Below are 21,634 nucleotides of genomic sequence, written 5' to 3'. Positions count from 1 at the left end.
AGTGATATTAGATCCCCAAGGTGTAAACCTGATGAATATCTGAGGTTGTTATGGAAAGGGTTAAGGCTGAAGCTCTTTCATAGCTCAAGGTACAGAGGAGATGCAAAGTCAAACATGAGCAAGTATCCTAGACTGGTGAATTGGTTCCATTTGAAACTTCTAAACATTTTAGGCTTGTTCTCTGACTAATTGTTTATACAACTGTTCAAAGGGATAAGCCAAGTGACGAACCAGATCAGGATAACAAAGTGAGATGCAACAACACATCAATAATGTTCTAAGAGAAATTCAGAGAAAATCATACCTCAGAACCAGTAAAGATAAATGTATGTAAAAATATCCATCCATCCATTTTCCATACACCCTTGTCCCTAGTGGGGTCGGGAGGGGTGCTGGTGCCTATCTCCAGGGAAGAGGCGGGGTACACCCTGGACAGGTCCGCAGTCTGTCGCAGAGCATGTATGTAAAAATATGAAGCTGATAAATCATAATCAGGCCTTTTATTGTTTTTCAAGGCAAATATGAAGTCTTAGCTTCACTATTTTGACACAAAACAAGCCACTTAAGTCACACTCACTAAAATTGAACATCCACTTTCATATAATGACAAAGACTGTCACAGCTTGGAAGCCTATCACAGCTGAGTTTTGCTTTCCAAACACTGCATAATTATTTTTCAGCAACTTTTGGGGTTGTCCTCAATTACTTTATGGTTGCTCCTTTTCATTTTCACCACTTTTATACATAATTAGCAACAAGCCCAAATACAATGATGAATACATATATTAATTTGTCAATATTTCAAAGGCTAATGCATTAAATAAGGTTTGCAAAGTAATTCCACCGTCTATTATTAACAAGGTTTTAGGTGCTGAAGTAGAAGGATAGTCAAATCCTGGATGACTAAGAATCTACAAGAGTATTAACAAAGTTATGGAAGCCGTCAACTCAGCCTCTCCCACAAGCTGTCCAGCTTCGTTAATCATAACAAACCTCCTCATGGAAAGGCTCCGGACCTAATCCAAAGTGTGCATTGACCATGATTGTTATTAACTGCAAACTACCAAGTTTGTCCCTGATTTCTCCTCATTAAAAACAAAGACAGGAAACTGAAAACTGGAAAATAATTTGTTCCTCCCTTTATACCACAGGCTTGGTGGCTTTGAAGCCTACAGGAGTGGAAGTGAACTGATTGAACTTACTCAGTGAAGCTTGCTCTGCAGAACTAAGTTGCACAAATCATGCCACTGACCCATTTGTGGGTGTGTTTATTGAGTCGATGTCCAGTTTCTTTTTGCTTCTAATGATCTGCACTGACACGGTGAGGCAGGTGGGATGTCTGTATGATACCATTGCTTGTGAAATCTACTGAAAAACATAGCAGATCATCAACTTAGAGATAGTTATTGTTTCCTCAGAAAATTTTAATTATATTTCATTAGTTTAGGCACACTGGTAAGGATCTAAAGTGCATATCTAAGGTTTTCTGCCCTCCTCGAGGGTGGTCATGGACATAGTTTACTTTCACAGGCAAAGGCTTCCATTTGCCATTGTTGTGCTAAACACTGCTTTGGCACAGAGGAAATTGAATCAAGGAGCTATCCAGCGGCGTTCTTTGGGCTGTCTTGTCCTTATCATTTCCATCAGCCTGATCAGAAACACATTGGGCTCCCACCAGCCAAGGGTCAAAAAGGCACAAAACCTTTGGCAGGCAGACATTTCCTGAGCACTGCATCATATGTTGCCAGTGCTGGATTTTTGCCGGTGATGTAATTCATAAATAAGGACTAATTTATTTAGCCAGCAGCACTCAAGTTGTTGAAAACCATGCATCAGTAGGAAAAAGCAAATAAGGCTTTACTTACATTTACTTTTTTTTTTTTTTTGGCATAGTGTTATTGTGATGCAAATTGACTTGTTATATTATATCATTTGCAACGTGATTAATAAAAAAAACATAGCACATCTACAATAAAGTTTTACATTGCAAAATGTTGATCTAAAAAATTCCTATGGTCTTTACTGTCATAAAGCGGTACATCTACATCTTTATATACTCCACTTTGCTATGACTTGATTATTTTTAGTATGACCTAATCAGTTTCCAATCATTATAGAGCTGCTTTAGTTCACTCTTCTTTTTAAGCCCCTTCAGCTCGTTCCACACAGTCATATTCCATCTTGCACACGTAATTGGAGTAACGCACATTTTGAAGGAGGTTTGCTCTGTTCAAATGTCACACATTTAGTTTAGTGTGGTTCTGACTATTGAAGCAAAAGGAAAACCATGCAAAACATTGAACTTAATCTGGAGGTGGAGGACCTCCAGTAGGCCAAGGTATGGTCATCTAAGCAAGTTCACACTGAGAGCACACGAAAGATGCTGAAACAAAGTCACTAAAATCTAAAAACATAGTTACAGAACTAACATTACGCTTTATACCACTGTTAATGTGAAGGTCCATGTCTGGGCAGTCAGAAAGAGACTGCACATGTTTAACTTCCATAAAAGGTGTGAAAGAAGGAAATACAGCAAATATATACATACTTCAACATCAAGATGCATTTCCTAATGCGTGGTAGGAAAACATATTTCTATTAAACAGAACAAGTTTTCACTTAGTTCTGGGAGAGATACTTTATCCTTATGTCAAAATGGGATCCATGTAGGTTGCTCCAAGCCAGAATACATAAGGTCACATTAATCAGCATCTTAAGCTTCTTGCAAAAGAAGCTCCATTTAATTCACTGCATCCATGTGGATTTATTTGGTTCAGGTAACAGAATGAACGCTGCTCTTTGTTTTTAAAAGCAGGTATCATGTCTGTTTTCTTTTTTTTTTTCCCTGAAAATGAGGACACACAACATTTAACATAGCACCTCATACCATCAGAACAAGAAAAGAAACTGCAGGCCACAACATATTATTATCATAAGGTGCCTTTTATGCCACATTATTATAACACCAATGCAATTAGGAATAAAAAAAAATGTAAACAAAAAAAATATAGATGAAAAAAATGGAATGACAGCAGAGTTCAAAAAGAATAAATCATGCAATAGAAATAGAAACAAATTATTAAAACAAATACAAGCAGGCAAAATACATTATTCATCACTTTTAAGGGTTTGGGATGTGTTCAGCTTACATCTCCAAATCTACCCCTACATTTTATACCTGAGTTTTTGTTTTTCTTCAATTAGGTATTCTTATCGTCAGTAAAGAAGTAAAGTACAATTAAAGACATTTAAACAGCAAAAATCTATTCCCAACCTCATTGAGAGAAATACAAAACAAAAAGCATACCAAAGTTTAGATCTTCATAAGGGTAAATGACACACTTATTTTGTGGCACTCTGTGCTCCTAAAAAGGCACATCATTTTGATTTATGTGCAAAAATATGACTCAACCATATTGTCATTTAACAAGAGCAATTAAATTTAAGTACAAAGGCAGCAAAAACAGCACTTTTGTTCCCGATGTCCTCATTGTCTCTGACCACGCTCCTGCTTAAAAGCAATGATGAACTTCCAGGCTTCAACATAATGGGACAGGAAGATTTCTTCTGGGAAGTGCTCCTCCACATCTGGAGGTATGTCCATGTCTTTTTGTTCCATGTAAGACACTAAAGATTCTTTCAAGCTTGAGAAGAGAAAAAGAACAATTTCAAAAAAGGATTGGGAACAGCAGTCGTAAAAATACTGCACAAGGCATGAAACAGTCATTAAAATTGTGTCTATGAAAAGTGAAATAAAATAACATTAAGTACATAAAGAAAATTTATATTACCCCCAGTCAGGCCTGTAGGCATCAGGATCATTGGACTTTTTAAGAACCAGAACCAAGAACTCGTGCATTTCTAACAGGAAAGTGTCAGCACTGTTCTTGGAGAAGAAGGCAGTAAGCAGCCTGTGCTCTTCCTCTCCCAGAGGCCGCTTGTACTTTTCAGGGACCCCCACAAATGGGTCCTGAAAAACACAAGAATTAGCAACACAGCATTTAGATATTCTTCTAACATAAACTAGAGATTGTCACCACCAGTACTGGTAGGAGAAGGGAAAGTGACATCTTACCCTCTTCAGCCGCAGCATGTTTTCCGATTTAAGTGAAACCAACAGCTGCCACAGAGCAACACAATGCTTTAGGCAACACATGCTGAAAACCTGCGAGCAAAAATGGAGACCATTCCCTGATAAACACCTCATGCACAAGACTATGTTCACTAAAATGAAATATCATAGCTTTAAGGTTGGTCAACAAAAAAGTATCAACAAAAGGCAAGTTTGTTTGATTTGTGAGTGTAGAATGTAACCAAACAGTCTAGACTGCGGAAGAGGGAGTGAACATGCAGAAGATAGTATGACCACTGGCCTCAGATAGGCTGACCTTGACAATATGCTGAGCCACCTGGTTTCCCATCTGCAGCACCTCCTCTAGGTAGCAGGATAGCTGCATGTGAGCCTCCCCCCCCGTCATGGCGAGGAAGCCGAGCGCCACTTCCAGCGTGGACAAGGCCTCGCACACCTCGCTGTAGGAGTGCAGCTCCCCAGCGACGGAGAAGAGGGTGAGGGTCTGCAGGGGCTCCTGATGGCATAATCAGAGACATTCCAGATACTCATGTGAGTTTGTATAGCAATACTTATAAAATATGTTAAGTATATTGAATGAACAATAATCAGAACTTCTCACAAGAACTGATACCATTGGAACTTTTTCACAGCTAGTCACGTTACAACGCCAAAATATTCAAAGTATCTTTATTGGGATTTTACATGATCGACCAACACTAAGTAGTACATAATTATTAATATCAATAATTAACTTTCAACTTTTTCACAACTTTATCCCTGACCTCTAGGCTGTTGGTCATCACGATGCCGTTTGTTTTATTAATGTTTAAAATAAACCTCTGAGGCCTGCTTAGAAATGTAGATGGTTCGGTTAGATTGGATTTTATTAAGGCGAATCAGGATAAGGGGTGTAAATGCGATTAAAAGCAAGGAGTATGAATAACTTACTTGCTTGACTTTGGTTTTAACATCTCTGAGGATTATCTTGTAGTCACGATCGTGTCTGTTAACTAGTGTAGGAATACCCTGCAGTAAGAAGACATTCATTTGAAGGTTAAAAAAAGTTTTGTTGAACTTCAAAAAGTTGCTGTAGTTGCATTTTCCATGTACTCACATCGAGAGTGATTCGAGGTTTTCCCAGCAGAAAGCGCGAAATGATCTGCTGCTGGATCTTGAACAAGTCATATTCATGAAGGGACTCTTGGCCCTTCTCGATGCTGTACTGAGTGTTGGACAGAATCAGGGGCATCAAGTCCCGCTCCAGTTCATAATGGATCACATGCAGATCAGTGAGATCTGCAGGGCTCACTTTGTAGCTGTAAAATTAATACATGGAAATAATGCAGTTTGTTAGTTGCATGCTACCCTGATTATCTAAATACCTAAAAACACACAAAATGCATTTGCAGAATAAGTTCAAACATGAAGATGAGGATAAATGTGGCAAGAGCGCCCTCACCTGGTCTCCTCTCCAGTATGCTTGTCCACACAGTAGATGAGGTCATTGTGCAGAGCAATCAGGTAGCTGATAAGAGCCGTGGAGCACAGGCCTGCACCCTGTCGCTGAGGTAGAAGCACCTTGAAGTCACTGTTCAGGTCCAGGTCCTTCTGGCAGAACTCATTTGGGATCTTAATCTCACCTGAAGGACACGCAAATTAGACTAACACTCCGTAACTAGAGCAAGTTTACTGTTGTTGTTTGTGTTTACCATTGGTTGCCAGAGACACTCTAAGCTGGTTCCAGGTTGCTAGGAAGATTTTGATGTACTTCTCATACCAGGCTTTAAGTGAAGCTGTGACCAGAAAGAAACCAGACATGTTTTAAGACACATGGAGCCACTGTTAACTATGCAGACTGACCACAGCATATTTACACTTTTTTCTCCCCTTTTCAAGGATACTATATCATTGTTCTATTTTAGGATAAATGTACCCATTTCCTGGCAAACAAGAATACAAAACGCATTCGGCCAAGTATCTGACCATAAGATTTAAAAGAAAACTCAACATGTAGTTCAATGACGTATTGCATAATGCGAGTCACATGGTTGAAAAAGCTGAAATCGATTTGTCTGGATTGTCTAAGTACCGGCTTTCTGACTGTGAAGAAATTCATTGATTGTCTCGTAGGTCAGCTCAGTGATGTTCTGAAACTTCTTCACCAGATTCTTCTGCAGTGTGAGGATGTCAGGGAGACACTTCACCAGGCGGAGCTCTGCCTCCTACAAAAACAAATTGTTACAAAAAATTTGTATTTTACTTTTTTTTTTTTTACTAGTGAGTAACTGAAGTGATTACAGAAAGCTATGCAACCGGAAATAACATTTAAACATTTTTACAGCACAGAATTGCAATGCATGTCATCTCATGTGAAAACATATCCCAGCTATATAATGCGGATAAGCCTCTGTTTTAGAGTAGCCTCCTTGACATTTAGTACCACTTGTTAAAAATGTGTGAAAGTTTATAAAACAAATTCACCTTTTATTGCAGTGACAAAATCAAAGACAGGAACTTTTAGAAAATTGTACTCATATACATTTTAGTACAGCAAAACTGCTGCTACAACTTTTTTTTTTTCAAAGATTTTTACCATGCAAACCAAAAAGTCTTTAAGTTGTTCAAAGTAACCTCCCAGCAGAGAAGCTGCTCCTAAAGCTTGCATCTTTTTGCTGCAGTTTTCTCACCTTGTGGAGAAATCTCCAAAGCACAGGCACAGTGTCTTTGCCGTCGTTCTGCTCTAGGATGTGAGTTAGGCTCAGCACACACACTTTCTCCCTGCAGCTCCACACAGCGGAACAGTGGAGCAGAGAGTTCGCCGGCAGAGACGCCAAAAAGAGACGAGGGTCACCAAACACCAGCTTCATGATTGGGTTGGCAGAGATCCGAGAGTCTGCCCGGATGAAGGCGTTCACTTCTTTTAGCTGTCTGTCCAAGTGCTGGTGAAGAGAAGATGACAGATGGCAATATGTTTCACTCATTTGTTTCCTCATGAACATGGACGACAGAATCATCTCCTGATTCCAATACTTTATATGTACTACCTTTAGCTGAGGTGTGATAACAGCATTGCTCATTTCCAACTCCCATCCGTTTCTGGCCTCTTTATTTGAAAGGCGATTGTCAAAAGGAACTGGCCCTGGAAAACAAGCTCAAATAATTTAAACTAGATTCATCAGTAAGTCAAAGCTAAAACATTGCAATGATACAGGCCTCATCATAAATTCTTTATTTTGCAAAATGCAGAAATGTTTTGTTTTTCTTGGCCACTAGAGATCGCTGTTTCTCAAACAAAGATATGGAAAAAACACTCAGATTCACAGCCTGAGTTTAATAAGTAAGAGGGAAAAAATAAAAAAAGATTCAAGATTCAATGCCAAATACCTTTCTTTAAAGATCCCACAGAATATTATTTGGTGTAAAGGGTCACCAAGATTGTAACTTACATTTCTGTTGCTGGTGGGGTCCCAGCAAGCTGCTGATTATCAGGTGAACTGTTGTGATTGTCTCATCGGTTCCCTTTCCCAGTGATTTGATCAGATGTTCCATATCTTTTCTCAGGTGATTAAGTAGGAATGCAGCAGGCTCCGGAACTGGAGGCTTGATGATTGCAGAGATGAACTAAAAACACAAAAAAGAAACTATTAATGATGAGGAAAAAAAAATCTGACAGGAATACTGTGATCACACAGCTCGATAGTGCTGTGTCTTTCTAGCCTAGTATTTAATTCAACTTCAGTACTTCTGTTTTATTTTTATTCATATTTAATTTTGTTTAGGTTATTTTACATTGTCAATTTAATTTGGTTCAATGAATTACCTCTATTTCATTACACATCATAAAAGGAATATAATTTCATGTTTCTGTATTTGTTAAATAATGCATATTTTTAATGTTATAATGATGAGTTCAATAAACATTTCCTTGTTCATTATTGCAATATCATTGCCCCTATTTTTATCAGATTTTGTTGCAGTTGCCTCAAAAGTTTTATTTTATTTGCGTAGTTTAACATTTTTTGCTGTGGTTGTTGTGTACTTTTTCCCTTTTTTTGCTTTTAAACTGTAAAGTATGTCATGTTCCCAAAAAGTGCTAAATAAAATGGGATAGTCACCTGTGTGTGATTACAGGCCCCAACCAGCATTGCTGTGTGAGTGAGCATTCGGACAACATTAAAGGGAACAGGCGACATGTTCTTTGTGTCCAGCATATCGGGATTGTCCCGGCGACTTGGATCACCAAGGATGTGGCCTGTCTGGGTGCGGTCACCTCTGTCAGAGGACATAAAAGAAAGAAGAAAAAAATAGAAAATTCTTAAGCAAATGTGATAAACTTTCTTTGCACATTTTCTCGTGGATTTTGGAAAGCACTTACTGCATTGCAAGAACCTGAAAACCCTGCACAGGCGTATGGTTGTCTCCTCCAATTACAACACCACAGTCTACGCAACGACTGGTTTGCATTGGCTGGCCACACTAGAAAAACACAAGTTGTAAAAAAATTTCACAATATAAAAAATAAAGGTCTAGAAAAATGTGAGTTTTTACAAGATTTTTACTAATTTGACTGAATATAGTATACCTCCCCAATGGTGCAGGGATGACCATTTGGACAACCTGTGTGATCATATGAAACGGTTCAACTTTTAATAGTATGGGAATTGATCTGAAATTTCTCGAGTGAGTCTATAAAATCATTGTTTTTTTACTTACGGTACCACCGCAGTTGGCCCAAAGCTTGTTGAGCTGCTGCTACGATATCTTCTGGCATAGAGGGCAAAAACGCTGCCTGTAAAACAAAATTTTAAAAGTTATACACTAATTTCAAAGTTATATTTGTTATGACTGAAAACAGATGTAACACAAACCTGCATGTTGACAGGTGTCAGTGCCAGCTGCTGAAGGGGAGCTATGATCCCCTGGTTTCCACAGAGCAGTACAGCAGCTAAGTGAACAGTTAATTCTACTGCCACACTTTGGGCCCCAGAGATGCCGGGGCGGACAGAAAGAGGCCCCATTCTGTTGGTCACCAGGTCTTGAGCAAAGGCCTTCACCTCTGGGCTGGCAAGGATTTTGGATGTCTGGATGAAAGCTGAAAGTGCTTCAAGTTGCTGTTGGTACAATTATACAGAAAATATGCAACATCAGTTATAAAGACACACACAAAAAAATGTCAATAAAATGTTCCCATTATTTTTTAAGAATTTTATAATTGAGATCTCACCGAGGTGATAATATGAAGAGCCACAATTAAAAACATCTGAACTTTACCACACAACAGCCCCAAACTTAAATTTATTTCATTGGAGTTTTATGTGATACGACACAAACTAGCAGGTAATTGTTAACTGAAAAACAAATGGTACATGTTTTAAAATCTAAAAAATGACCTAGGTGTACAGTTTCACTAACCTCTATGCTGATTCTCAGAAATATCATCCAGAAAAAACATACAGTGCAACTAATTGTACTATATTTCAGTATACAATAAGACCTCTGTTTGGTTTATTGGAAGTCATCATTACTGAACAATATTTGGAAATGTTTGTTCGCATACATTCTCCATTAAATGAGATTGATCTTGAGCTATTGTGAAAGAAAAATGGCCATAACCCTAGACAGATACCACAAAAGACTTGGAGTTTTAACAGCAGTTATAAGCATATAAGACATTTAACATTTTTATACGTAAAAAAAAAATAATAAAAAAGTGAGGTATTGCATAGTTTTCCTTCCAGTGGATATTTTCACACTACTTTGTGTTTGTCTATCACATAGACTTTATGTGCCTGTATCCACGTGAACGGATGTGAAAACAGGCAGTGTATATGGACGATTTTTTTTTTTCAGTGAATGCTGCTCTTTGGCTAATGTAGGGGTTTACATTTAAGAATGTACCTGCGGCGTGGGGTGGAAGCCCTCATTATCGTGTCCATAGAGAGTGGTGATTTCTCTGTACAGTGCTAACAGAAGGTAGACTGCTTTCAGTTGTGGCACACATCTGCAGCTCTGTAATGCATCAATGGAACATAAAGATACTCATGAAATCATACACAGAGAAGCAAAGTCCTGGCCTAAATACAAATTAACAATAAGTAATAACGATACCTCACAGGCCTCATCCAGTCCTTCTACTTTGCCTTCCATAACTGTCTTTGCAACAGCTTCTCTGATTGTCTTGTAATCTTTTCCGCAGACAAGATAGTGATCTACTGGGGGGGTCTCCTCATCCTGGGGGTAGGAGAAAATAAACCACAACAGTTAATAAGAGTCAATGTACGTAATTGAGCAACTATCATTAAAAACAAAAATCACACTGAACCTGGAGCTGAACTTCTTCAGGGAAGAGCCAACTCATCTGACCCCGCCTAAGACGTTTCTGGACAAACTCCACTCCATATTGGCTGCAAATCTTGCGGATCAAATAGACACGATACCAATCGTTCCCACTCCGCCTGCACAGGTTCACCACACTGTCCAGAAAGGCTGCGGCTCCATTATGACCACCTTCAGGTGAGCCTGGAAAAAGAAAAGAACATTTGAAACACTCCTAAAATAAAAGAGAAGAGGCATTCTTCTGCACCATAACACCAGCATTACAGACCTGTTTCTCTCAAATTTTCCACAATCAGACTAGCAGTCCTGTCCAGGTTCATTCGCACTCTGGCCAACTGCTGCAGATACTCCACAGATGGTTTTTCAGCATGCTGACCGTGTGTTTGCAGACACTCAGTCAGAAAGGCACTTTCATTCTGAAAATATGCCTTCTGATCTGCAGCAGACCTGAACTGGAGCCTTTCAAACATGGAATCCTTGAGAGATGTCAGAGGGAATGAAATGGTAAAAAAAAATTGCAATGTATTGTAAAATTTTACAATCTGGATGGAGCTGTCAAAGTTCAACTCACCTCCAGACAGTTGATGTACATGCAGTAGAGTTCAGTTTTGTCAGTCTCATCCAACATGTTGCTCTGTTCAACAGCCACCAGATGCTGCTGCAGATATTCTTTCACTTCATCAAAGCTGAAAAAATAAGTCTATATGAGAGATGTCAGCACATACAGCAGCTTCTACCCGTATCTGCTTCTCAGCACCGATGTGCAAAAACAGCTAAAACCATTGGAAAAAAAGAAACAAAAATAATTGAAAAAAATAATTGTTCGCTGACATAATTTTTTTCTATCGCAAAAAAAAGAAAAAAAATCGCAAAAAAATTAACTAATTGAAGACTCCTTTAAATTCATACTTTTCTTTTTGAACTTGATCAGTTTTTAGATGTTCTAGCTAATAACCCTAGATTTTCTGCTTCTTTGGGGCATAAATGAAATGACACAGAGACCTTTCTTAGCCATTCTTCAAAATGGGAAGAAAGGATAACGTGCCTTTCAAATAAAGCCAATGTGTAGTCAACTAAATTTTGGCTAGCTAAAACTTGCCCATGTTCACAGTAAGAGCAACAAAAAAATAAGTTAACAGAACTGGAAGTGTGATGAGACATGACTAAACAAGGGCCTGAGTTTCACTCGACACCATGCACAATTTGGGGGCAGGGGAAAAGATTTTATATATATATATATATATATATATATATATATTGCATTACCTTCCCCCCACTTAATAAAAGTATTAGAATGAAAACTGGAATGTTCTAAATGTACTGAGAGGTATTATGCTTTTGATTTTTCTGCGGGGCTCTGAATATAAGAAGCATACAAACACAATACAGCTAAAATAACTTGCAACCATAACACCTCACCTGTACTTCATCAGAAGTTTGAGCACCACTGAGCGAACAACAGGATTTTTATCAGCAGAGTCATCAAATGGAGAAAGCACTTTTGTCAGCATTTGTCGTTTGGCTGAAAAAAAAAAAAAAAAGGTGTTTTTTGGATTTTACACACACATCTGACAAAAAATAGCACGCAGGGTGATAAATCTGTATCACAGTACCTCTGAGCAAGGGAGCCGGGCTGGCCTCCACCATGAGAAAAGACAACAAATGAAAGATGACAGCTGAAGATGGTGGAGAGTTGTCCTTGAAGCACACAGTAGACACCAGGTCTATGAAGAAAGCGTTGCAGCGCTTCCTGAACTGAGCATGTTGACTAACACGAATCCTAAACAAAGTAAGACAAACAGAGACATTAAATAAATTACAGCTCAAGTAAGACGATCCCAGGAAACAAATATGCATTAAAAAATTTACTCACCTCATCTCATTTGAAGGAACCAAGGGGAAGTCTTCCTCAACTGGCTGCATGCAAAGCGGGCAGTACATCTGACCGGGAACCAGCCACTGTTTGATACAAGCTACACAGTAGATGTGATTACATGATAGGCAGAGTGGATCTTGAGGGTCTCCCATGCAAACTGGACACACCATATGACCGAACCTGAACACAGAAAATACAAACATTACTACAAGAGCTATGTTTTATTCAAGAAATATCTATTTTCAGGAGGAAATTTTGAGTTAAGGATTTAGTAAATAACACGCTCTACGTCTTAACATTTATTACCCTTTTAGACCAAGACAAAAAAGTATGTTTTAAATACAGTTGGTCAGTTTTTTTGCATTAACAAAAAGGCTATTGTAAAAGCAACCAAACAGAATAAATTGATGAATTAAGCAATAAATTAATTTAAGAACATTTCACTACTTTCACACATTATTACAGACAAAGGTAGTAACAGATAAACTATTTGGCTTGTGCCAAGAGTGATATATATTGCGATGTTGATTTTTCACCTGAAAATGCGTTCCACGGCTCCATCTTTGCAGTTTTTCAGCAAACCAATTACTGCCTCAAAAATCTGCTGAGTTTTAACATCTGAATTTTTTTCAAGAATCTTGATGGGAAAGAAAAATGGAGACATTTAAGTTTCACTGGGAAAATTAAAAGTAAGCACAAAGTCAGTTCCATGCTAACAAGCTTATCTCGAAAAAGAAAAAAAAAAAAAAGTAGAAACCTTGCCAAGCCCTCGCATATTCTCCAACACTAAAGGTGTGAGCTTCGTGTCCAACTGTTCAATTTCCATCAACATGTGCTCAACGAACAAAGAGAGAGAAAATATGCGATTCCATCCAGATCTACATGCAAAGAACAACAACAATTTAATTCCTCAGTCTGTGTTATTAAGTAATAAACTTTGTTCAATGATTACAGCTTTCTCTTGACTTACTGGACTCTGAGGACTATCATCTTGCTCCTCTCTCCATAATGTCTCACACCGTCTTCTGAACAGATCAGTTCAATGGGAACTTGAAGTTTCTTCACCTGCCTGAGCCACGCTTGTCTTTGAGCATCGGTGGCCAGCACTTTGGGCTCCAGGTGCTCCAAACAAGCAAAAGCAGCATAAACGTCGAGGACCTTGGAGACAAGGAGCATGTGTTTCAAAGATTTGAAAGTCAAAAGCCTGAAGACTAACTCAAAAAATATATTAAAAAAATTATGAGGGGTAAGTTCATGCTTACAAGTTCAACGTTGTCTCCTGCATGTGGGTTTCCCAGAAGGTCCTTGGTCACCTGAGGTTCAGTACACATAATTCTGGAGAGGTTCTGAAGTCGGTTTTTGAACTTGTGATAAGCAGCATGAACCCATGGAAGAGCTGTCATTTTCTCTGTGTCGTTCAGCTGTAGTCGTAGTTCACTGACGCAACTATTCAAGGCACCACAGAGGAGCTAAAAAAGCAAATCATGTGGTTTACTACAATGTGTCCGCCACCTCACACAATGTGACATTTTATGCCATTAAGTAAAATCAAGACAACCTGCAGATCTTCTGGAGAAGTGACATTCATCGACATGGAGATAAAATCTTGAAGGTAGCGATGGTAAAACTCCATCTGAGTCTCTGAATCAGCTTTCTCAATGTAGCGTCCAAGTGGTGTACTCCAAAAGATCTCAATCAGTTTTAATTGATTGTGTCCTGTAAAATCAAAATTGATACAAAAATGACAAAGTCTGTATATCTGCATCTGTGACAGATTAACCTAAAGATCTATTAAAATGCTTATACCTTCATTCTGAAGGACATGTACACAAAGTTCCTCCAAGTAGTCCTTAATTCTCCAGCTGAAGGGCATGCTGCAGCCGATGTTTCTATCTTGAGGAATGTAGTTCTGCACAAGGATTGTTCTTGTCTCATAGCTGAGAAAGATATAAATATGAAAAGGTAAACAGAATGTTCAAGTAAATTATATAATAAAAAACATGTGACTTCCACTGACCTGGACTCCATTGCGAGGTGTGAGATTTCCACCAGTTTTTCATTGCCGAAGATATCCAACCACAATCTCTTCACTGCCTCAGAGCAGTTTTTGTCAAGCAAGAGATCCATGTTTTGGTCCCGGTCAATCACTGACACCAGATGTGCCAAAATGGGGACCACCACAGCTTGAACACGTTTCCATAAGGTGTGTCTGAAATAATGGCAAAACAAGTCAAGAAAAGCTTTCAAAGACACTGCTTTGCATTCTATTTTTGGAGGTAATAGTACTACTAGTAGTTACCTGAAAGTGCCTCCTTCCTGCAAGGCATCAATGTTTGAAGCCTCTTTGAGGACCCAGTTGCTCTTCATGAACGCGTTCCCATCATGAATCAGTAACAACGAGTGAAGACGCTTCTTCACAGTTTGAAGAAATTCATCTGAAAACACACAAAATGACAAGTACGGAAACTGTAGGGAACATACAAATACATCAAAATAATAAAATATTTAAAACAAAAATGCAAATGATCTCACTGCAATAATTTAAGAAACCAAAAAACTTTTATTCCTACCTACAACTGCAAACATAACATGATTGTTACTGTCAGAATAATGTCATTTACATCAGGTCAGGATTCAAGTACCTCGATTATTAAAATTCCTCAAGGCAAATTATCTGCCTCAAAGCTACATTAAATTAAGTTTTACTGTTTAGCACCAAGTGTTTAGTCAGGGTGATTATTTATGTTGCGAGACACTTTCATTCTGTTATGAATTCTTAACCAATGCTAAGTGCTAGCAGCAGTTCGGTTTTGGGCATCCAGGGGTATTTCATTGTTTGATTAAAATGTCTGGGTTTTCATAATTTTTCAGACAACAATCAGGCATCCTTAAAATTGATTAGTTCAATGCATAAAATAGGACAGCCTTTCTCCTCCTAGAGCGAATGGTTAACACCAAACAACGGCAAAGTACGTAGTGGCTGTATGTGTACAGGTGGAGCGGACACATCCAGTTAGGCATCAGCTACCATCGGCTGTGGTAGCTGATGCTTAGCGTAAGTGTAGCTTTACGGACGAGCCAGAAAATAAATTTCATACCATTCCAGTTGCAACAAATGGGTGGAGGAGCGCACCATGGTGTGTGCATACCTGACAGATCTGTTTCAGTGTGTAACAAAAGTGCCAAAGATCTGTCGCACACATGGGGACATAAATGCAGTACGGCAAGGTGAGAGTTAATCTAATAAAATTCAGTGAATATGAAGACATGAATTAAAAAATGGCATATATACATTTTTTAGAAGTGTCTTGTGAGGTTATTTTTCTGCTGTAAAAAATAATTGGTAGAGATAGACAAATTTCAAAATTTGGCCTGATATTGATATCTGATATTAATACCACTGTCACGGCAGTATTTCAGTATTTACCAATATCTTATTTGATCAAATGTTTTATTCGATTAATTCTCAGAATAATCAATATTACTCGATTGCTAAAATAATTGTTTACAACAGCTCTAATTTATATCAAGTGTCCACAACTGTTAGTTAAAGCACACCAATGGAAGTGCATGCTGTGGCGGTTATGATATGGTGCATTCAGAAAGTTGCCTAAGCCACCATTAAAAAAAGGGGTGTCCAAGTGGCAGGTGTGACCTATTTGTCAGTTGTACTCTCAAAATATTTTTTGTTGCTTTTAAGAATAGTCAGTCAATGGGAAGTTATTACCCCCAGTTTGTTTAATGGATGTTATTTCTAAGAACAAGGTGACTAGGTATGTATTTGTGCAGGTGTACACTGTATTTTATGAGGGGCCGTTTAGGACAAAATTTACGTTTTGTCTCTCACACACTACCAAAAACTCTCGCATACTCCAAAAAAGTAGCCACGCACACTCCAAAAAATTACGTTTTGTCTCTCACACACTACCAAAAACTCTCGCATACTCCAAAAAAGTAGCCACGCACACTCCAAAAAATTACGTTTTGTCTCTCACACACTACCAAAAACTCTCGCATACTCCAAAAAAGTAGCCACGCACACTCCAAAAAATTACGTTTTGTCTCTCACACACTACCAAAAACTCTCGCATACTCCAAAAAAATAGCCTCGCACACTCCAAAAAATTACGTTTTGTCCCTCACACACTACCAAAAACTCACGCATACTCCAAAAAAATAGCCTCGCATACTCAAAAAATTACGTTTTGTCTCTCACACACTACCAAAAACTCTCGCATACTCAAAAAAATTACATTTTGTCTCTCACACACTACCAAAAACTCACGCATACTCAAAAAAATAGCCACGCACACTCAAAAATTACTCACGCACATTCAAAAAATACTCAAATTGCGTATACACACACTACTAAAATGTCACACACACACACACAAACGTTAACTTTCTCGCTCACATACACTACTATCAGCTCGCTCACATACACTGTACTAACAGCTCGCACATTCACAAACGTTAACTTTCTCGCTCACATACACTACTACCAGCTCGCGCACATACACACAAACGTTAACTTTCTCGCACACATACACTGCTAACAGCTCGCACATTCACAAACGTTAACTTTCTCGCACACATACACTGCTAACAGCTCGCACACACACAGACGTTTATCTCTCACATACACAAGACTAAAGTTGAACACACACACAGTACTAAGACTCGTTTTATGTATGTGTGAGAGCGAGACTTTTTATGAATGTGTGAGAGCGACACTCTTTATGAATGTGTGAGAGCGAGAATCTTTTTGAATGTGTGAGAGCGACACTCTTTTTGAATGTGTGAGAGTTGTCACGGAAGAGGCGGGGCATAATTTTTGGATCAAACTGCGCATGCGTAGATCCTAAACTATAAGTTTCGATTGTTGACTCACTGTATGTTCTATTACTTAGTATATTTGTGCTTTTAAATATATATAGAACGTTTAACTTTCTTGTAGATTAAATGTGCTATAGAAATAAATGAATCTGATTGATTGATTAAAAATAGCAAAATTCCCAGTGGACAGATTGTACTACAGCAATTTTGCTATTTTTAATCAATCAATCAGATTCATTTATTTCTATAGCACATTTAATCTACAAGAAAGTTAAACGTTCTATATATATTTAAAAGCACAAATATACTAAGTAATAGAACATACAGTGAGTCAACAATCGAAACTTATAGTTTAGGATCTACGCATGCGCAGTTTGATCCAAAAATTATGCCCCGCCTCTTCCGTGACAACTCTCACACATTCAAAAAGAGTGTCGCTCTCACACATTCAAAAAGATTCTCGCTCTCACACATTCATAAAGAGTGTCGCTCTCACACATTCATAAAAAGTCTCGCTCTCACACATACATAAAACGAGTCTTAGTACTGTGTGTGTGTTCAACTTTAGTCTTGTGTATGTGAGAGATAAACGTCTGTGTGTGTGCGAGCTGTTAGCAGTGTATGTGTGCGAGAAAGTTAACGTTTGTGAATGTGCGAGCTGTTAGCAGTGTATGTGTGCGAGAAAGTTAACGTTTGTGTGTATGTGCGCGAGCTGGTAGTAGTGTATGTGAGCGAGAAAGTTAACGTTTGTGAATGTGCGAGCTGTTAGTACAGTGTATGTGAGCGAGCTGATAGTAGTGTATGTGAGCGAGAAAGTTAACGTTTGTGTGTGTGTGTGTGACATTTTAGTAGTGTGTGTATACGCAATTTGAGTATTTTTTGAATGTGCGTGAGTAATTTTTGAGTGTGCGTGGCTATTTTTTTGAGTATGCGTGAGTTTTTGGTAGTGTGTGAGAGACAAAATGTAATTTTTTTGAGTATGCGAGAGTTTTTGGTAGTGTGTGAGAGACAAAACGTAATTTTTTGAGTATGCGAGGCTATTTTTTTGGAGTATGCGTGAGTTTTTGGTAGTGTGTGAGGGACAAAACGTAATTTTTTGGAGTGTGCGAGGCTATTTTTTTGGAGTATGCGAGAGTTTTTGGTAGTGTGTGAGAGACAAAACGTAATTTTTTGGAGTGTGCGTGGCTACTTTTTTGGAGTATGCGAGAGTTTTTGGTAGTGTGTGAGAGACAAAACGTAATTTTTTGGAGTGTGCGTGGCTACTTTTTTGGAGTATGCGAGAGTTTTTGGTAGTGTGTGAGAGACAAAACGTAAATTTTGTCCTAAACGGCCCCTCATAGTATTTAGTCTATCCAAGACCGTTTCCTGCTCCCCATCCATGAACTGATAGAGACAAGATGGAGAATGAGCAGAGCTGCGTTGCTCTGTGACCCAAAAAGCCAGAGAAAGCTATGGTCATTCTGAAATTTTCACTGGCATTTCATTACATATCATAGCAAATGTGTGAAGCAAAATTTTGCTAAATTATCTAAACTGTGAAAATGAAAGGAAAACATCATTTCTGTTGTACCTCTTAGTTCATCAGTGTCACTCAGGAGAGTTAAAAGGATCTCAACCCGTCGAGTGCTGCGGAAGCCACTTGTCACTTGGTCCCTCAGCATGCCAACAGCAGTCTGCACACAGCTCCGGAGCAATGATGTGGTATCTACAACATCATCCAAGTCCTTCGTAAAGAAAAAAGGCAAATTAAAAGAAAAATATGCACTTACAGTGAACAGAATGTAAACATAAAAAAAATTATGTTTACATTCATATTCAATAAATTAGATTAAGCTTGTTTGCAGATTAAATGTACCACTTGAAAATAACCTTTGAGCAGGTACTGAACATTTAGCAACCTATTCCTATATTAACCCTTTCATGCATGAATTATGATCCTTTGTGTCAGAATTTTTTTTCCATTTTAAAAAAAAATTTTCTTAAGGCATAAAAAAAGGTAGGAACTTTTTTTTGTAAAAATATTTTTTTTTATTTTTTTTATTTTTATGTGATGAATTGTAATTTTGTCCAAATACAAAGTTGTTATTTGAAAAATACATCAGTAGTATTGTTCCTTAGGGGTTATCTGATGTCACAATATTTTTTTTACTTGCAAGAGTCGTCTACAGTAGAAGTAGGGACCAGGTCTGTTCTCATGCTTTTTTGTCTGTCGGCCATATTGTATTTAACAAAAATAATTTCTTGCATTTGCAGCTGATGGCCAGTAGTTGATGGTATATTTTATGATGCATTAGTGTCCACTTCAGTGGTCTGTGTGCATTTATAACATAAAAATCCACAGGAAGCACAAGAAAATGGCTTTTAGATAGCTGTCCACTGTAGTGACCACTATGCATGAAAGGGTTAAGAATCTTTATATAATGGTCTAATGTAATATTCTTAAGTGTCATGTTTTTATTAGCTGCAGCCTAACCTGAAAGTCATCATAACATAACAAAACGCTTGAAAACATCAGTCTTTGTATAATTAATCTATCTGTTTCACTTAGTGAATTAATTTACTGAAGAAAAAAACATTTAAATAATATTCTTATTCATTGACAATAGTTTTACCTAACTAAAAATGTGAAATATATCATATATACTTACGTTTTCTTCCAACTCTTCTTGCTCACTCTCCATGTACATGTCATCAGTCTCCATAGCTGTAATCATGTAAACACACATATATACATTATATAAAATATTTGTATATATTACATACAGTATATATAAATAAAATATTTTGCAATAAATATATATAGTGCAATACATACACATACTGCATATAATGTAGTGCACATTATGTATTGCATATATAATGTGCAACACATATATTTATACATATATATTTAGCATTTTTCTTTTACCTTCAGGCCGAGTTGTTTTTGATTCAAACATTTGACTGATTTTCATGCTTTGCAAGGTCTTGATATCTGAAACAATGTCCTTTGACCTTCTGAGGTCATCTATATGAACTGATCTCCAGGGTCCTATAAAAAGCACAGTGCTTTGGATTATTTCCTGGTCAGATAAAATCAAAATATTTTCAAATAGTATCATGTTTACCTCCATGAAAACCAATGTAAGAAGTCCCTCCTTCCATCCTTGGCAACCTTGTGATAAAGTAGACAAACACCCTACTTCCTTTGCTCTCCTGTGTAACTTTGTTGATCTCATTTAGTGATGAATACCTGAAAATGGACCACAACACTCAATATGGTAACAGGATACAGTGGTGAAATCCATACAGAAAATGAATAATAGGACTTACTTTGCAGATGCAATCAGGTTGGTGCTCTTACAGGGTTCATCAAAATCACACTGAATAATGAGGATTCGGTTACAGGGTCCAGTCATACTTCCTCCATTTTCAGCTGTGAGGAAGTTCCTTCAATTAAAAAAAAGAATTTCACCTTTTAAATTTAAGAATATTCCTTATATATACACGAGTACAATTTTCTTTAACATTACATTTTAATGAATTATTGTGTAAAGAAATAGTGAAACATTTCTAACAATAATTTGAAAATAGCTAATGTCTTTAACATCATTAAATGACCACAGATATATTTTACTCAACAGAAGAACAAAGCCTTGCTTCTACGTATACACAAGATTACTATAAATGACATATAGCAGTCATTTGGGCTACTTTATATATGTTACTCAAAAACTTCTGCTATTAATTTTTCAAGGTAAATAAAAATAATTATGAACCTGCAGAAAGTGCTGGTGGCTATATATTTAGCATTTATTCATTCACATCAAATTCCATGTCAAATTTGACGATTAATATGTTTAAATTCAAAAATACTTTATTGATCCCAAAGGAAAATTAAATGGTGTTATAACTCATTAATTCAAATTCTTAAAAGTGAAGAATTCTTGTATCGCTGTTGGCAATACAAACTAATAATAGTTAATTTCTTCATAGTCACATGTTTTCTGTGACTGATTTAATACATACAAATAAAAAGAGATACAAATAAAAAGTGCATGCAATTTTTTTCAACAACTACTGCCAGGGGGACATATTGGATGATGTTTCCACTCACAATTTTGTAGTTCTAGGGGTTAATTTTTTCAACCTTAACTTTGTAACCTTCAGCTTAAACTAAAAATCAAACTCTTAAATAGGCGCTTCTCTCAACCAACTGCCAATGAATAAGAAAGATTAATTTTATATTTTTGTTGTTTCATGTTATATTGTAAAAGTGTCTTAAAATGTCTTTTAAACATATTGGTATTTGGAAAAGAAGTATTCATTTTAAGTACTTGTAATTATATTCTATAATAACAATATCAGCACATTTAGAAACAAACCTTATTTTCTTTAGGAAGGAGTGTTCTGTGTCAAACTGTTGAAGTGAGAGGAGCTCAACACTATAAAACATTTTCTCCAGAGGTTCCATGTCAAATGCAGTCAAAAGTCTGGAGAATGTGGTCACCTAAATTTTGACATTCACATTAGAT

General features: G+C 37.4%; 1 protein-coding gene across 5 annotated transcripts in view; it reads right to left on the bottom strand.

Moving 5' to 3' along the window:
• Positions 1-2,705: 2,705 nt before the first annotated feature.
• The window catches only part of rnf213a (ring finger protein 213a), a 38,484-nt gene continuing 19,555 nt past the window's right edge, over positions 2,706-21,634 (bottom strand). For all 5 annotated transcript variants that reach the window (XM_032586954.1, XM_032586951.1, XM_032586955.1 and 2 more), the window contains 39 exons: positions 21,485-21,609; positions 20,433-20,549; positions 20,228-20,352; positions 20,029-20,151; positions 19,769-19,824; positions 18,691-18,844; positions 14,584-14,719; positions 14,302-14,493; positions 14,091-14,221; positions 13,843-14,000; positions 13,547-13,753; positions 13,255-13,442; positions 13,042-13,162; positions 12,821-12,921; positions 12,282-12,464; positions 12,022-12,188; positions 11,828-11,930; positions 10,980-11,094; positions 10,677-10,884; positions 10,395-10,591; positions 10,181-10,303; positions 9,971-10,081; positions 8,941-9,183; positions 8,786-8,861; positions 8,655-8,689; positions 8,448-8,548; positions 8,188-8,344; positions 7,519-7,693; positions 7,117-7,211; positions 6,760-7,011; positions 6,162-6,294; positions 5,782-5,865; positions 5,532-5,712; positions 5,187-5,388; positions 5,021-5,098; positions 4,389-4,586; positions 4,076-4,165; positions 3,792-3,970; positions 2,706-3,644 (listed from right to left, as the gene is read on the bottom strand). In XM_032586954.1, coding sequence (XP_032442845.1) covers positions 3,488-3,644; positions 3,792-3,970; positions 4,076-4,165; positions 4,389-4,586; positions 5,021-5,098; positions 5,187-5,388; positions 5,532-5,712; positions 5,782-5,865; positions 6,162-6,294; positions 6,760-7,011; positions 7,117-7,211; positions 7,519-7,693; positions 8,188-8,344; positions 8,448-8,548; positions 8,655-8,689; positions 8,786-8,861; positions 8,941-9,183; positions 9,971-10,081; positions 10,181-10,303; positions 10,395-10,591; positions 10,677-10,884; positions 10,980-11,094; positions 11,828-11,930; positions 12,022-12,188; positions 12,282-12,464; positions 12,821-12,921; positions 13,042-13,162; positions 13,255-13,442; positions 13,547-13,753; positions 13,843-14,000; positions 14,091-14,221; positions 14,302-14,493; positions 14,584-14,719; positions 18,691-18,844; positions 19,769-19,824; positions 20,029-20,151; positions 20,228-20,352; positions 20,433-20,549; positions 21,485-21,609 — 5,577 coding nt within the window. In that variant the 3' untranslated portion in view covers positions 2,706-3,487. The remainder of the gene's footprint in view (positions 3,645-3,791; positions 3,971-4,075; positions 4,166-4,388; positions 4,587-5,020; positions 5,099-5,186; positions 5,389-5,531; positions 5,713-5,781; positions 5,866-6,161; positions 6,295-6,759; positions 7,012-7,116; positions 7,212-7,518; positions 7,694-8,187; positions 8,345-8,447; positions 8,549-8,654; positions 8,690-8,785; positions 8,862-8,940; positions 9,184-9,970; positions 10,082-10,180; positions 10,304-10,394; positions 10,592-10,676; positions 10,885-10,979; positions 11,095-11,827; positions 11,931-12,021; positions 12,189-12,281; positions 12,465-12,820; positions 12,922-13,041; positions 13,163-13,254; positions 13,443-13,546; positions 13,754-13,842; positions 14,001-14,090; positions 14,222-14,301; positions 14,494-14,583; positions 14,720-18,690; positions 18,845-19,768; positions 19,825-20,028; positions 20,152-20,227; positions 20,353-20,432; positions 20,550-21,484; positions 21,610-21,634) is intronic.

This window comes from Xiphophorus hellerii, chromosome 16 (genome assembly GCF_003331165.1).
Source record: "Xiphophorus hellerii strain 12219 chromosome 16, Xiphophorus_hellerii-4.1, whole genome shotgun sequence".
Lineage (NCBI taxonomy): Eukaryota > Metazoa > Chordata > Actinopteri > Cyprinodontiformes > Poeciliidae > Xiphophorus > Xiphophorus hellerii.
Note: the sequence above shows the minus strand (reverse complement) of the source record. Positions and strands in the feature narration are given on the sequence as shown.